Source organism: Chiloscyllium punctatum, chromosome 32, assembly GCF_047496795.1.
Source record: "Chiloscyllium punctatum isolate Juve2018m chromosome 32, sChiPun1.3, whole genome shotgun sequence".
Lineage (NCBI taxonomy): Eukaryota > Metazoa > Chordata > Chondrichthyes > Orectolobiformes > Hemiscylliidae > Chiloscyllium > Chiloscyllium punctatum.
Window position 1 is genome coordinate 3973712 of NC_092770.1, and position 17195 is coordinate 3990906.

The 17195-nt window shown below is 37.3% G+C and overlaps 1 protein-coding gene across 12 annotated transcripts in view; it reads right to left on the bottom strand.

Annotated features, from left to right (window-relative positions):
- Positions 1-17195, bottom strand: part of ankrd26 (ankyrin repeat domain containing 26) — a 161001-nt gene that overhangs the window by 67563 nt on the left and 76243 nt on the right. For 7 of the 12 annotated variants that reach the window (XR_011953372.1, XM_072551519.1, XM_072551517.1 and 4 more), the window contains 4 exons: positions 15886-16191; positions 9891-9955; positions 5388-6497; positions 1271-1563 (listed from right to left, as the gene is read on the bottom strand). Coding sequence is in view for 11 of the 12 variants with exons in the window: in XM_072551519.1 (XP_072407620.1) it covers positions 1271-1563; positions 5388-6497; positions 9891-9955; positions 15886-16191 (1774 nt within the window). In the remaining variant the exon portion in view is untranslated. The remainder of the gene's footprint in view (positions 1-1270; positions 1564-5387; positions 6498-9890; positions 9956-15885; positions 16192-17195) is intronic. The other 5 variants (XM_072551524.1, XM_072551520.1, XM_072551522.1 and 2 more) reach the window with 5 other exon arrangements.

Sequence of the window (17195 nt, forward strand, 5' to 3'; positions counted from 1 at the left end):
CTAAGTTCCTTTCCTGCAATTCATTCAGGGAAAATTCATGATGGCAGTCTGAGGGGATTGGAGTGGGAGTGAGATAAGTCAGTTAGAAGAAAAATATAGAAAGCAATTTTTAAAACCCTGAAAGGGAGCATACACATTTAACGTCTTAGAAGCGGAAAACTAGCATATATTCAAAACAGATATCAGATTTAATTTACACACTGGTCACTGTTAGAAACACACAAATTCAGACACAGAAATGCATACGTACAGACTCATCCCTACTTTGCAACTATTTTTCAAAGTACTTTTAGTAATATATTAAAGACTACCGCTACTGGTATATGCATTAATATTTGGAAAACTTAATCTTTCAATTGCTATCATGTCCACAAAAGTTTTGTTTCTCTATGCCAAGCCATTTGGTAAGTTTTTGGTTCACTTTCTTCAATTCAGCACTATTTTATAAACTCATAAACGATAAGCTAGTACAAGAAATGGAAAATCTCATTAGCTTAGTAGCATTGGGGTTAAGACATAGTATGGCAACATAGTTTCGCCTTAACTTTGCAGGTCTTTCTGTTACACGTGATCGGAGTACTTGATACTAAGATTTTTGTCTATCAGGGAAAAAAACGAGTTCTAAGACCCAACCCAAACAAATCCCACTTTTCTCAACAGAAAATATTTTAAAAATAAACATTCTGCTACTAATAGTTATAGCACATACATTTTGTTATAAACTTAAATTTTATATTATTTCTTTTCTTTACAGATTATTATTTTCATAGTAAAACAAACTTTGAAACCATTTATTTTATTTTCCTATTGGTGCCTACTGTCTAGATTTAAAAGCTGATCTTTTGACTTAAAGTCCAAACGGTGTAAAATGACCTGGCCTTGCCTTTAAATTAATCATGTTAAATATTTAAACATTGGCAGGGCATTCCATTACATGGAACATGCTTATAGTTTGAATAGTACAAGAAGGGTTCAATTAATTTTTAAACTAAAACAGAAGCTACTATCTACAAGGTGTTAGCATATCACTTTAAAAAAAACACGCAGCACATTGTATCAATGCGCACGACTATCAAACGATGTTGTATGTTACACATAAGACTTGTCTTTTCGAAATGAATCTGAAGCAGTAAAACAACTGGGGGACTAACAGAAAATTACACTGCAGCTGTTAAACAATGTCATATTTTCTCTCAACATTGATGCTAGATATCTATAGACAGTAGTTATGATTATTAAAGCATAAAATCATACAGAACAATTAACTCACCCTTTGAAAACAGGTTTTCTTGTTCTGTCTTTATTAATAAAGTTTTCCTTTTGCTTTTCTTTGTCCAACTTTGAAGTTACATTGGTTTTTAACTGTCTCAATGAATCTCCATACTCCTGAGCCAACTTCAAATCTAATCTTTCATTATTTTGGTGTTGGATAGATTTCTCATGTGGTACATTTTGCTTTATGCTCCAGTTGTTCTTATTTTCTTCCTCTAATTCAGAATTGCCTAATTTATCATAGTTGTTTCTTTCTTGATTTTGAAAATGTTTATTTTTTTCTTCTTCAACCTGAAAACAAAATAGGGTTTTTAAATGGTCAAGCTCTTTCTTAGTTGCCAAAAATCAGTCTTTAAAGTATTACTAAAGTAATGCTGGTGAGATTATACTGAATATCAGTTTCACAAATTTACTGTACTTTGCAATCAGCATCTACTCTAGATGTAGCCATTGAAATCACAGTTTAATTTCCACTTTGTGGAGTTTACAGTAAATAAATTTCTTTGCCATGTACCAACACACAGAGCTTTAGCTCCAGCCCAAGTAATCACCTCAAAAAGATTTTTATTTCATGTTTTTTAAAAAAAATAAAGATACATCATGTAACCCAAAGAAATCTTCTGCACAATTAGGTATTATAATGTACTAGAACAGTATTTCAGAAAATACCTCTAAATTTGCAGGCAAACAAAACAGCCTTGAAATTACATCAAGAAATACTGTTGTAACTCAAATTTGGCCCCTCACAAATGAGCAAAAACATTAACCTGCTTAAAACTATATCTCAAATATTTCCAAATTCAGGTATAATCATAAAAAATGTCTAGATTTCAATAACAATTTAAAATCCTACTTTTGGCACTTTAAAAGTTACAGGGATGGAGTTTCTGTTAAGGCAAATTCAGCAAAACACATTGATATTGTGACCTATGCCCTACCAGTGCTGCTTGGGGAGTTACCCCCACTAAACACATTTGGGCAAGCCTGAATGTAAATTCTTTATGAATAAGTACATTTAGTGTAAATCAATTGTTGTTGTTGGGGGAGATGCCCAGATGTGAAGTATGACTATAACTTACTGGAATTTAAAGTGCTACAATTATTTTTCATTTGATAATGCTCAGGTTAAGTTAGTACTTTGGTGGAAATTCATCAGACATGCTCCTGTGCACACAGATCTTTTCTCATAATGGCAATGCTCTTGTCGTTTCTTTAATTTGTTGGTAGGATATGCTGTCCTTGAGCTTAATGGCTTTCTAGGCCATTTCAGGTAGCAGTTAACAGTCAAACACATTGCTGTGCATTTGGAATACCACGTAGATCAGACTAGATAAGGATGGCAGATTTCCTTCTCTAAAAGGATATTAGTGAACAAGATAGATACTTATGACAATCAATAATGGATACATAGCTGTCGTTGGACTAATTTTTAATTACAGATCTTTATTGAACTCATTCTATTATTTATCATGGTGGGATTTGAATCGACTTCTTTGGAACACTCTGGAATACTAGCCCAATTACTTCTACAATACTGCCACCTAGTCTATTATTTTGATAGTTTCATTCTGTCCTTTTTTTTCCTGTCTGTTTATAGGGGAAATATTCAAATCTGAGAAGAGTTATTTAAATAAAATTCCTACCAATCACTGCATACTCAACTAAGGGCAAAAGTGCTATTTTAGCATTTGCACATGATCTGAATTTTCATCCATTTGAAATAACTGGTTCTCGGTAAGCTAAAAACAAATCTATGTTTCCAAAACAGAAACATTAACCTAAGGGAGAAACCATAAAAGGTAGAAATGTCTACTTTAATCTGAAGCAAAAGGGTGTGATGGTGACATAAAAACAAATAATTGATGAAAGAACAGGGAAAAGGTCAATTACTGCAAAGATAAAATCATAGAAACGCAAGATACAGTATCAAGTACACTGACAGGGTTCATTCAAATGTATAAAATAGAAACATTATTTCAAAATAAATACACATGCACAACTGCAGTATGTTTCTTTTTATACCAAGCTACCAGTACTTACTGGATTTTCCAAATATTATACCAAATAATAGTGCCACACAACAGGCAAACTGTACTTGACCAAACACTAAGTTTCTTCCCCCTGTGATACAGCATGAAGTTTTCTGTAACTTCACAGGTCAGCAACAGACTTCATTTTATCTTGTTCAGCCATATATATTGCAATTTTTGTGCAATCAATCTTCAATTCTGGCATGGAAACAATTACGGTTTTATCATCATCATCAAAAGTCAACAGATTTAATATTGAAAAAGTAAACAACAATCTAAAAAGGAATTGATTGCTGGGCCTCTTACTGAGTTATTTGTTTCATCCATAGTCACAGGTGAGGTGCCAGAAGACTAGAGGTTGGCTAACATGGTGCCACTGTTTAAGAAGGGTGGTAAGGACAAGCCAGGGAACTATGGACCAGTGAGCCTGACGTCGATGGTGGCAAGTTGTTGGAAGGAACCCTGAGGGACAGGATGTACATGTATTTGGAAAAACAAGGACTGATTAGGGATAGTCGACATGGCTTTGTGCGTGAGAAATCATGTCTCACAAACTTAATTGAGTTTTTTGAAGAAGTAACAAAGAGGATTGATGAGGGCAGAGTGATAGACGTGATCTAAATGGACCTCAGTAAGGTATTCAACAAGATTCCCCATGGGAGACTGGTTAGCAAGGTTAGATCTCATGGAATACAGGGAAAACTAGCATTTGGATACGGAACTGGCTCAAAGGCAGAAGACAGTGGGTGGTGGTGGAGGGTTGTTTTTCATACTGGAGGCCTGTGAAGAGTGGAATGCCACAAGGGTCGGTGTTGGGCCCACTACTTTTCCTCATTTATGTAAATTATTTGGATGTCAGCATAAGGGGTATAGTTAGTAAGTTGGCAGATGACACTAAAATTGGAAATGTAATGGACAGCGAAAAAAGGTACCTCAGATTATAATGGGATCTTGATCAGACTGGCAAATGGGCTGAGGAGTGGCTGATGGAATTTAATTTAGATAAATGTGAGGTGTAGCACTTTGGAAAGGCAAATCAGAGTAGGAATTATACACTGAATGGTAAGGTCCTCGGGAGTGTTGCTGAATAAAGAGACCTTGAAGTGCAGGTTCATAGCTCCTTGAAAGTAGAGTCGCAGGTGGAAAGGATAGTAAAGAAGGCGTTCGGCATGATTTCCTTCATTGGTCAGAGTACTGAGTACAGGAGTTGTGAAGTCACATTGCAGCTGTACAGGACATTGGTTAGGCCACTTTTGGAATATTGCATGCAACTTTGGTCTCCATTCTATCGGAAAGATGTTGAGAAACTTGAAAGGGTTCAGAAAAGATTTACAAGGATGGTGCCAGGGTTGGAGGATTTGGGCCTCAGGGAGAGGTTGAATAGGCTGGGGCTGTTTTCCCTGAAGTGTTGGAAGCTGAGGGGTGACCTTATAGAGGTTTATAAAATCATTAGGGGTATGGATAGGGCAAATGGACAAGGTTTTTGCCCTGGGATGGGGGAGACCAGAACTAGAGGGCATAGGTTTAGGGTGAGAGGGAAAGATATCAAAGAGTCCTAAGGGGCAACCTGTTCACGCAGAAGGTGGTGTGTGAGAAAATGGGCTGCCAGAGGAAGTGGTGGAAGCTTGTTCGATTGCAACATTTAAAAGGTATCTGGATTGGTATATGAATAGTAAGGATTTGGAGGGATATGGGCCAGGTGCTGGCAGGTAGGACTAAATTGGATTGGGATATCTGATTGGCACGGAACAAGTTGGACTGAAGAGTCTGTTTCTGTGCTGTACATCTGTATGACTCTAGTTTAGAGTAATGCAAGTAAATTCACAATTAGTTCCACTTTCTCTTTCCTGTAATTCAACACTTTTACCTAACTTGATTATTAAAAACTTATACTGCAGAAAGCAAACTATCATTTCCTTTCTCAGCACAATGGGAATGCAACAAGTTGGAAAGTCATATTACCAGAAAACCAAATATTAGTTTCATGCACACTACTTCCTGTCAAAGTAATTGAAATGAGGAAATATTAAAGGCAAAACTGGAGCGCTTACAAACATAATGGGGGACTACTAGGGAAACATCTACCTCTTTTTGTAGCTGTGCTTTCTTTTCCTCCAAAGCCAGGAATACTACTTTCAGCATTCCTACCTCATTCTTAAATCGCTGCATATCTCCCTCTAATTCTTCATCCAAGTAAGGTCCAGCAGCTACTCCAGAAGACAACTGGATACTTCTTGGACTGTGCTCCAAATCATCCATTTGTGCCTTTAGATTTCTTACATTAAGATGAGGTGTACAGTCGGCCACATTTTTCCTTCTTGTTGATGAATACTTAACCAATTCTGTACTATGCTTCAGAGGTTTTTCTGAAAAATCAGGGTTCTTGTTAGAAGAATTTGCTTTATCAGTACCAGAATGTAATTTAAGCGAATCATCGTCTGCATCAGAGTCTATATCAGTAACATAACCAACAACATCAGTTTCTTGTTCCCTTAACATGGACAATTCCACCTTTTTTACATGGTCTTCTTTAGCTGTCTCCCACTTCAACTCTTTTGACTCACTAACTTCCTCAGGTGTACAAGGATGTTCAGAGCTATTTTCATCATTATTTACTGCTAGTTTTGATTCAGTCATTCTATGGAATGTTTGCTGCTTATCTCTCCCATCTGTTGGCTCTGTGCACAGATCTTTAAATTCCTTTTGCTCTGGAATTAGATGATGTACTTTGCAGTCATATTCATCACATCTACTCTCTTCTTCTTCTATAACAGTGTCTTCATTATTCTTAAAATCTGCAATTACAACTTCTTGATCAGATTCATTGCTCATGTATTTTCCACCAAAATCTTCTGAATATTCCATACTAGTTGCATCATTCTTACTCTGTCGAAGTTCTTCAAACCTTTGCTTCAACTCAACTGTCAAATTTTCTAGTTGTGATGCTATTTCCTCCTTTCCTTTTTCAATCCAGACTTTTAAATATTTTTTCTCCAAAGCCGGTCTACTCATTTCATTTATCCCCATACCTGCAGCAGCATTCTCCCTACTATCAAAATCCGGCCCTTCATGCAGGTTGACTTCTTCAGCCTTCTGTTGAGAAACCAAAACTCCTTCATGGGTTTGACTTGTAAATTGTGACCTCTTGGTGGGCAATTTGTCATCGACACTGGTTGTTTCTAAAATATTTTTATCCTTGTGAAAGCATGCGAAACAGGTAAAGAGAAATCAGGCATCATTACCAAATGATCAGTATGCACTGGATTATAAAGAAAAACACATACTTCATAATAATTAATAAAGTAGCACATTAGATTTATGAACAAAGAAATACCGCCCATAACATTCAATACATCTATTACTTTGCAACCTTGGGAACGTGATACATACATTAATAAAATGTTTCATGTTGAATTAGAGATACATGAAGTACTTCATTATGAGACACTGGGAATTGGGACTGATTACTTCTCAATTGATTTCTATCATTTGTACTATTATCTTCAAATCCAATAACAGTACTTTGCATAACACGGTCATGACAATGATATGCCAATTAATTTCAGCTGTATGGAACATTTCTTTATTCTGTAGTCTACATTTATAATTGCGTGGCTGCCTTCTTTATACAGCACAAGGGCAACCTCGATTATCCAAACAACACCAGCAGGGAGTATTTGGTTCAGATAACTTATTGTTTGGATAACTGAATCTTCAGATAACACACTTTACCCAAGCATTGAGATCTTGACAGCTTGTTTGGATAATCTGAAATTCGGATAATCGATGTTTGGATAATAGGTGTTGCACTGTATATTATACATGTTGAAAGTTAGTTAAATGTGACAAGTGGAATATTTTTTAAACATACAACAATTGAAAACATTTTGACGATTCATTGCTTCCCCTATTTCTATTTAATTTTACAAGAATAAATCTAAATTTGATTAATAATTTACTTGCATATGTTGAATTCATAGTATTAATTCATACTTCTGGACAGAACTAGCTTTGTGATCATATCATAGGTCAGCAATTCTTTCAAGAATCATTTAACAGTTGCCTCTGGTGATAATGAATAAAGTCATTCTAATATCTCACCGTTTCAAAAATTATAAAGTAAATAACTCAATGAATATTAGTCACCAAAATGAAGTCAAAAGTATTTCAAAGCAGAATTTTTTTTTAAAAGGATGTATAATAAAATGCAAAAGCAACCACTTCATAGTTTTAATTTTTAATAACAACATAAACACCTACAGTCTTCATTTGACTTACTGCAGTACTGTGTGACATCAGAATTGGTTGGCCCTCAAATAATCAAAAAACCTAATCATAATGAAGAATTGGACTCAAATTATTTCAGAAACTCTTGTATATGTCATTCTCAAGTCAGCAGCCAATATGCACAGTGCACATTATCATGATATTATTAAGCAGTTCTAATTACTTAAAGAAAAAGTGTTTGCCAATTCTGAAAAAAAAATGTTGCAGTACAAAAAAAATCAAGAAAATGTACACCTGGGGTGCATCCTTCCACAGCAAAGTTTATGATTAGATTTCCTACAGTGTGGAAACAAGCCCTTCGGCCCAACAAGTCCACATAAACCCTCTGAAGAGTAACCCACCCAGACCCATTCCCCTACATTTACCCGACTAACGCACCTAACACTACGGGCAATTTAGCACGGCCAATTCACCTGACCTGCACATCTTTGGACTGTGGGAGGAAACCGGAGCACCCAGAGGAAACCCACACCGACACAGGGTGAATGTGCAAACTCCACACAGACAGTTGCCTGAGTCGGGAATTGAACTCAGGTGCCTGGCGCTGTGAGGCAACAGTGCTAACCACTGAGCCACCGTACTGCCCAATTGCGTGTGTAAAACAATATACAGCAATAAAATGTTAGTAAAATCAAATAAGTATTGCATGAAAAGGTAAACGTAGTGGATTAATGTTCACTAAAAGACGCTTGGGCCACTCACTGATCCTCTTGTTCGGTATCTCAGTCGTAGAGTTATAAAGAACTGAAACACCCTTCTGTCTAATTCGTCCATGCTGACCAGATATCCTAAACTGATCTCATCCCAGTTACCAGTATTTGATCCATATCCCTCTAAACCCTTCCGATTCAGGTATTCATTCAGATGATGTAAATGATGTAATTATTCCCGCCTCCACACTTCGTCTGGCAGCTCATTCCATATATGCACCACCCTCTACCTTAGAGACTTCCTCCCTCCTAATTGCAGCCCTTCTCACTGTCATTCACTTAAACTCTCTCATCCACATCAAGTGTTTGAGAGAGGGAAACTGCAGTGTAAGGATTAGGAACCAGGAGGTAAGAAGAAACAGAAGGTTATGAAGAATTAATAGGAATCTTTGGGATAATTAAGTTAAAAAGGAAATCAATATGCTTGCTTTCACTATGAATATCATAGTTCAAGAATATCAGGAAGCAAGGCTTCAGTTGTCATGCCTTTTTAGGAGTGCATTGGGATAGCTGCAGTGATGAATTAAAGTACAGAGGAATATCAGTAACTAACACGTTCATATTGTTTAGATCAGAGTGGTGCTGGAAAGCACAGCAGGTCAGACAACATCCGAGGAGCAGGAAAATCGGCGTTTCGGGCAAAAGCCCTTCATCAGGAATAGAGGCAGGTAGCCTCCAGAGTGGAGAGATAAAAGCCTATCTTCCAAATTTCTTTGTACTTTATGTACAAAATACTTAATTATTTAGATTGAGAAATAAACTAAAAAAGTTACGTGGCCTGATTAAAATTTTCCAATAACCCCACTGCCACTTGCTATTTTTCTAGATAAACAGGACATCTACTTGGTGGCAAATGGAATGTAAATACAGTAAATTCTATAACAGCTCTCATAATTCATTCAAACCATAACAGTCTTATGACACTAACATCATGTAATGTTACATTTTCTGACACAAGACAATTTAAAAAAAAAAGTTACAAGCATCCTCCTTGTAGTTAATGAATAGAAATAAATATTGGAATGCCAATTCTTAGGAAGTGCAATGCAAGTAAAGAGCCAGTGAATGTACATCTGTGAACCTAGATGCATCACAAGTAGCAATTACTGAAAAGCTACTTTGTAACTTGAATAGTAAGGAAAATAATGATAAGAGAGAAGCCCCTTTGTAGATATTGCAGTTGGTTAGCAAAATTTATTGTCTATTTGAGAGTTTTGCCAATATTACTTTCCAGTCTCAGTTGGTGATCATGGTAAAAATCAACTGTACAATTCTTTAATTGCCTCACTATTTAAAATTGCACTCAACTATTAATTGTGGCAGGTTCAATCAATGCCAGCTTGTGCATTCGTTTTAATGTATGGAGTTTATAACAAGTTACAAACAATGCACTGTTTCTGGATTGAAAATGCTACACCTAGATTGAGCTAACATAATTAGAAACTTTTGTGAATTGTATTTAATTACTGGATGATTTATTTCAAGTAAACCTTGCAGCGTTTTAATTTTTTAAGAAAATCATTTTTGCATTAAAAAATTCAGTAAAATGCAAAACCAAGTTTACTATCACAGTCATTCATGAATATCTCACCTTCCAGTCAAAGTTCTCTTTTTCATTATCTTCATCTTCCAATAGAGATATTTTCAGATCGGACTCTGAAGATACATTTAGAAATTTATTAGTAGCTTAATAGATACATTTTTTTAAGAGGTGCATAAATTTCCTTCGTCAATACTGTAACAAATTGTGATTGAAGCAAACACAATTGAGAAATCAGATGTTTCACCATTTTTCAGTAATTGTGACAGGCAAGTACTTTGCATCCCATAGTTGATATGATTGCAGGCACAAAATTGGCAGATTGTCTGTGTGTGTTAGTAATAAATGTGTTTTAGGAAGCATCATAAGGCCAATATTCAACTCACAGCTATCAAATTCTGGCAAAAATGACTAGCTTTCCCTTTGCCAAGGGAAAGATGAGTGAAGATCACGTGTTTCTTTATACTTTGTTGGCTAAGATTTTGGAGTTGTGGATTCTCATGTCCTACAGATACACTTTTCCCCGAGGGAATATCCTTTTCATCTGAATTCCAATCAGTTTCTAATTTGGAAGAGTGCAACAAGTCAAATAGAGAGTTATATTAGTTCAGTTTCAATTTGAAAATATACAAATTGCTCAAAATCAGTGAGGAATGAACATTTTACGTGAGATACAAGAAAATTCTTTATTCCACAAAAGGCCATTTATTCAGAAGAAAACTACATCTGGTGCTTAGCACAAATTGGAAAGATACAAAATCCTATGATATTTCTTTGGGTCCAACAAATGATCCCACAGAAAATACCATCAATATGATAACATCAGAAAAACAATTATGCAATATCCTGTTGTTTCGACAAAAATAAAAGATGGGCCTATCAGTACATAAATTTTACTATGTTGAAGTAAGTAATTAGAAAAACAGAAAATGCTTGGTATAACTACCGTTAATTTTTTTCGTTCTCCACAGGTGATACCAGACCGGCGAAGTACAGTCATAGAATCATAGAGATGTATAACACGGAAATGGATCATTCAATCCAACTCATCCATGCTAATCAGTTATCCTAACCAAATCTAGTCCCATTTGCCAGCACTTGATCCATATCCCTCGAAAACCTTTCTATTCACATACCCATCCAGATGCCTTTTAAATGCTGTAATTGTATAAGCCTCCACCACTTCCTTGGACAGCTCATTCCATACACGCACCACCCTATGCATGAAAAAGCTGCCCTTAAGTCCCTTTTATATCTTTCCCCCCCTCACCCTAAACCTATGCCTTTAGTTCTGGACTCACCCACCCCAGGGAAAAGACTGTCTATCTATCCTATACATACCCCTCATGATTTTATAAACCTCGATAAGGTCACCCCTCAGCCTCTGATGCTCCAGGGAAAACAACCCCAGCCTATTCAATCTCTCCCTACAGCTCAAGTCCTCCAACCTGGGCAAAGTCCTTGTAAATCTTTTCTGAACCCTTCCAAGTTTCACAACATCTTTCCAATAGGAAGACCAGAATTGCATGCAATATTCCAAAAATGGCCTATGCCCTGTACAGCTAGAACATGACCTCCCAACTGCTATACAAAATGCTCTGACCAATAAAGGAAAGCATACCAAATGCCTTCTTCACGATCCTATCTACATGTGACTTCATTTTCAAGGAACTGTGAAACTGCACTTGAAGATCTCTTTATTCAGCAACACTCCCTAGGACCTTACCATTAACTGTATAATTCCTGCTCTGATTTGCTTTTCCAAAATATAGCATTTCGCATTTATTTCAATTAAACTCCATCCGCCACTCCTTAGCCCATTGGCCCATTTAATCAAGATCCTGTTTTACTCTGAGGTAACCTTCTTCTCTGTCCACTACACTTCCAAGTTTGGTGCTATCTGCAAACTTACTAACTATACCTTGTATGTTCACATCCAAATCATTTATATAAAATGACAAAAAGCAGTGGACCCAGCACCAATCCTTGTGGAACACCACTGATCACAGGCCTCCAGTCTGAAAAGCAAATCACCACCACCTTCTCTCTTCTACCTTCGAGTGCTGTGTCCAAATGGCTAGTTCTCCCTGTTTTCCATAAGATGTAACCTTGCTAATTAGTATCCCATGGGGAAGCTTGTCGAATGTCCATATAGATCACATCTATCACACTACCGTCATCAATCCTCTTTGTTACTTCTTCAAAAAGTTCAGTCAAGTTCGAGAGACATGATTTCTCATGAACAAAGTCAAGCTGACTATCCCCAACCAGTCCTTGCCCTTCCAAATACATGTACATCCTGTCCCTCAGGATTTCCTCCAACAACTTGCCCACCACCAATGTCAGGCTCACCAGTGTATAGTTCTCTGGCTTTTCCTTACCACCTTTTTTAAATAGTGGCATCACGTAAGACAATCTCCAGTCTTCTGGCACCTCACCTGTGACTATCGATAAAACAAATATCTCAGCAAATATCCCAGCAAACATTTCCCTAGCTTCCCACCAAGTTCTAGGGTACACCTGATCAGGTCCAGGGGATTTACCCACTTTTATCCATTTCAAGTGATCTAGCACCACTTCCTTTATAACATGGATATTTTTCAAGATGTAATCATATATTTCCCCACATTCTAATCTTCCACATCCTTCCCCACAGTAAACACTGACACAAAATATGAATTAGTATTTCCCTCATCTCCTACGACTCCACACATAGGCTGCCTTGCTGAGGTTTGAGGGGCCCTATTCTCTCCCTAATTACCCTTTTGTCCTTAATATATTTGTAAAAATTGTTTGGATTCTCCTTAACCCTATTTGCCAAAGCTATCTCATGTCCCCTTTCTGCCCTCCTGATTTCCCCCTTAAGTATACTAAGAATTCACTCAATTGCTTCTGTCTACACAGGTCATGTGCTTCCTTCTTTTTCTTAATCAAACCCTCAATTTCTCTAGTCAGTCACCATTCCCTACAGCTACCAGCCTCTTCTTTCATCCTAACAGAAATATACTGTCTCTAGACTCACATTATGTATTTTTGAAGGCTTCCCATTTTCCAGTCATCCCTTTACTTGTGAACATCTGCCCCTAATCAACTTTTGAAAGTTCTTGCCTAATACCATTAAAATTAGCCTTCCTCCAATTTAGAACTTCAACTTTTAGACCTGGTCTATCCTTTCCCATTACTATTTTGTAAGTTATAGAATTATGGTTGCTGGCCCCAAAGTGCTTCCCCACTGACACCTCAGTCACCTGCCCTGCATTATTTCCCAAGAGTAAGTCAAATTTTGTACCTTCTCCAGTAGGAACATCCACATAGCGAATGAGAAAACTTTCTCAAACACACAATCTTCTTTCCATCCAAACCCTTAACACTACGGCAGTCCTGGTCTATGTTTGGAAAGTTAAAATCCCTTCCACAACCACCCTATTATTCTTAGATAACTGAAATCTCCTTACAAATTTGTTTCTCAACTTCCCACTGGCTATTAGGGGTCTATAATACAATCCCATTAAGGTGATCATTGCTTTCATATTTCTCAGTTCCATCCAAATATCTTCCTTGGATGTATTCTCAGGAATATCCTCCTTAAGTACAGCTGTGATGGTGTCTGTTGTGAAATACACCGATCCCCTTCCTCTCTTGCCCGCCTTTTCTATCCTCCCTATAATATTTGTAATCTGGATCACTGAGCTGCCAGTCCTATCCATCCCTGAGCCATGTTTCTGTAAATGCTCTGATATCCTAGTGCCATGTTCCCAACCATGCCCTGAGCTCATCTGCCTTCCCTATTCGGCCCCTTGCATTCAAGTAAATGTAGTTTAATTTATCAGTCCTACAGTGTTCTCTGCCTTGTTCCTTCTTACCCTGACTGTTTAATTTGCTCCCTTTCCCAACTGTACCAGTCTCAGATTGATCTCTTAACTCGCTATTTCTCTGGCTCCACCCCCCTCCCTCCACCTTAGTAGTTTAAATTCTCCCCAGCAGCACTAGCAAATCTTCCTGCCAGTATACAAGTCCACTTCCAATTCATCCTTCTTGTACAGGTCACTTCTACCCTTGAAGAGATTCCAATGATCAACATGCACCAGCTCCTCAGCCACGCATTCATCTGCTCTATCCTCCTATTCGTACCCTCACTAGCTTGTAGCTCTGGGAATAATTCAGATATTACTATCTTCATGGAACTCCTTTTAAAGTTCCTGCCTAACTTTCTATATTCTCCCTTCAGAAACTCATCCTTTTCCCTTCCTATGTCGTTGGTTCCAACGTGTACAATGACCTTCTGCTGGTGCCTCTCCCCTTTGAGAAATTTCCTGCACCCACTCTGGCACCAGGGAGGCAACACTCCATTTAGATTTTTCGCTGCTGGCTGCAGAAATGTCTGTCTGTGTTTCTAACTAGACAGTCCCCTACCACATTTGTTCGCTTGGAACCTGACCACACCCTCATTACACTAGAACTTGTCTCAATACCAGAAACTTGACTGTTCATGCTACATTCCCTTGACAGTCCATCACCCCCTACATTTTCCAAAACAGAATACTTGCTTGAAATAGGGGGAGCCACAGAATACTCTTTTGCTACCTGCCTACCTCTCCTACCTTTCCTGGATTTAAGCCATCTATCTGACAGTATCTGCGGCTTTTCTCCCCTCTCATAACTGCCATCCATCACACCCCCAGCTCTTGTAAATTCTTCATTGCCTCTCACTGTCACTCCTCTTGATCCAGGCAATACGATAGGATTCGCAACCAGACACTTCCTACAGACAATCATCAATAACATGGAAACTCTCCCTAAACTCTCACATCCAACAAGAGCAGCATATCACTCTACTAAAGGCCATCTTCATTCCTTCACAATCTATAGATCTAGAAAATAGCACTGCCTTTTTGCTCAAAAAAAATGCTCCAGGCTAACTTAGTACTTACGGTTTATATTTTGAAAATTTAACCAAGAGACAGATTTCAATAAAACATAGAGTCAAGGAAGAACCCATTCTACTCACTACTGCAGACTTACAACAAGGTTACATGTTAAAAACCATACATTTTTAACATGTATAACATGTGAGCTCTCCCACACAGGTTCCTCCAAGGTCAGCTGTGAATTTCGCTGTTTGTTAATTTTTCCCAAATGCACTCGGATGCCCAGAGATACATAAAGTCGAACAGTAAAGGCAGAAACTGTGCAGATTCACTGCTATGTCAGTTGGCAGTGTAGATTTCTTTCTATTGTGCCTCAATGACCATGGTGGTTGCTGCCCTTTGTCTGTCTTTCTCACTTTTAAAAGTGCCGTTGGTTTGACTTTTTTTTCTCCAAAATTTCAAAACAATGCAACAGCATATAAAACAGTAATTGCTGCTCCTGGAATTCGAGGAAATCACCTCCAGCACCTAAAATACCTCAAAGAAAAGTACTTTCAGCATTTCTACCATCCTCAGTGTTTTGCTTCACTATCCCACCAAAAGTGAATTAGTTGCATTTCTTCATTCTATTCCATATTTGAATGTACTTTAAATTGAGTCATACCACTGCTTCAAGATCAAAAGCAACAAGAATAAATCAGTCCCTTGAACCTGCTCTCTCACTAAGGGCCAATCTTGTGCCTTAACCCAACTTTCTTGTTTATTCCCTATAATTTTTGGCTGCTTCGAATCAAATAGTCTGTCCATTTCATCCGTGAATGCACTTGACAATGGAGCATCCATGCCAAAAATCACAACTTCACATCAAAGAATTCTGAAATGACTGCTCACTTGTCCTGAGACTATGATTCTAATCTTACTCAACATTATATGATGTAATTTCAAGATCTTTTAAAATTCCAATTGCATAATACTGTAAGTATTTTTCGATTGTAATCAAACAATTTCTCACAATTCAGTAACCAAAGTCTGTGACCACTTACTTACTTCTTGAGATTACCTTATACTGAAACAAATTGATTTTAAAAATGGCGACACTGAATATGTTTGTGTTTGCATTTAGGACTTATCAACAGTGTCTAAAACTCAAGTATAAAACATAACTTCTTCATACATACCATTTTTATTTTCCAATTTAACTGATGGAGTATTTTTGAGTTCAGGCTTTGGAGAACTTTGATATTGCATTAAAGGATGTGCAGTCAACTTAGTTTTCAATAAATCAGGTGATAGTGATGTTCTGTAAACACACGTGGTCTCTTCAGAATTTGACTTCAGTTTGTTTACGAGGCTCTTTGGTGATTCGGATGGGAGTAGTGTTGATTTGTCAGCATTCGTAACTTGATGCACTTGTGGCACAGAACTAAACAGGTAGGATGATACATTTTTGCCTGAAGCACTGAAAGAGTCCCAGTCTGAGACATCTGTAAAAGAAACATCCATACCTTACTGCCAAAGTTATAAACTCAGTTTCCACTCCAGGATTTGTAGGTTTACACTGCAGCATTCTGCAAGTATGCCACATTTAGGGTTTGCCATCTGAAGCTGTCAGTTCAGGCACACTGTTTAAAAAAAAGTGTCCAAAACAACATTCCTTGCTCAGTTATGATCATCAAACAAAATGGAACAGGAATAGGCTTTGAGTTCCTTCTGCTTGCTCTGCCATTCAATTTGATGATGGTTAATCTGTACTTCAACTCCTTTGGGCTGACTTGGTTCCAATTTTTTTTAATGCCCTTATCTAAAATAATCTGCATTCTGAGATTTTTCAACTGGCCCTGCCTTCGCAGCATTCTGGGGGAAAAGACATGCTCCAGAATTTCACTTCTCTTCGTATGAAGGACCACTTCCTGCTAACATCCTTGAATGATTCAACCTTATTCTGGATTCTTCAAACAGAGAGAACAGGTTCTCTTTATACCCCTGACAAATCCAAACATCTTAAAAATCCTTCAATATGATTGCTCCTTAATCTTGCAAACTCAGGGAAATGGGATACTTATTATATGCTTAAATCATGTCTAAAATGGCTGCCTCTTAAGTTAACAGGTTTCAGAATATATATTATGAGAGGAATAGTCTGCATATTTCAGAAGTGTAATTTATTGTATAAATGCACACTTTTGTTCATCAGATAGAAAACTAACATTGATTCCAATTTGGTATGAATCTCTCATCATTAAATGAATTATAACAATTCTCATTTCCTTAATTTCTTCACATCACACCCCGAAAAAAAATCAAGTTTCATCTGTTGATACTGATGCTGAAAACTTGGGTGCATGCTGCATCATAATCTGCACAAAAAACAATCATGTTTTGTACAGTTAAATTTCCAACATGTATGATTGGTAGGCAAATACAGGACTGGGAAATGCAAAGTTGGAAAATTAATCTCTACACTGTGCACCTTTTACACATTGATGAA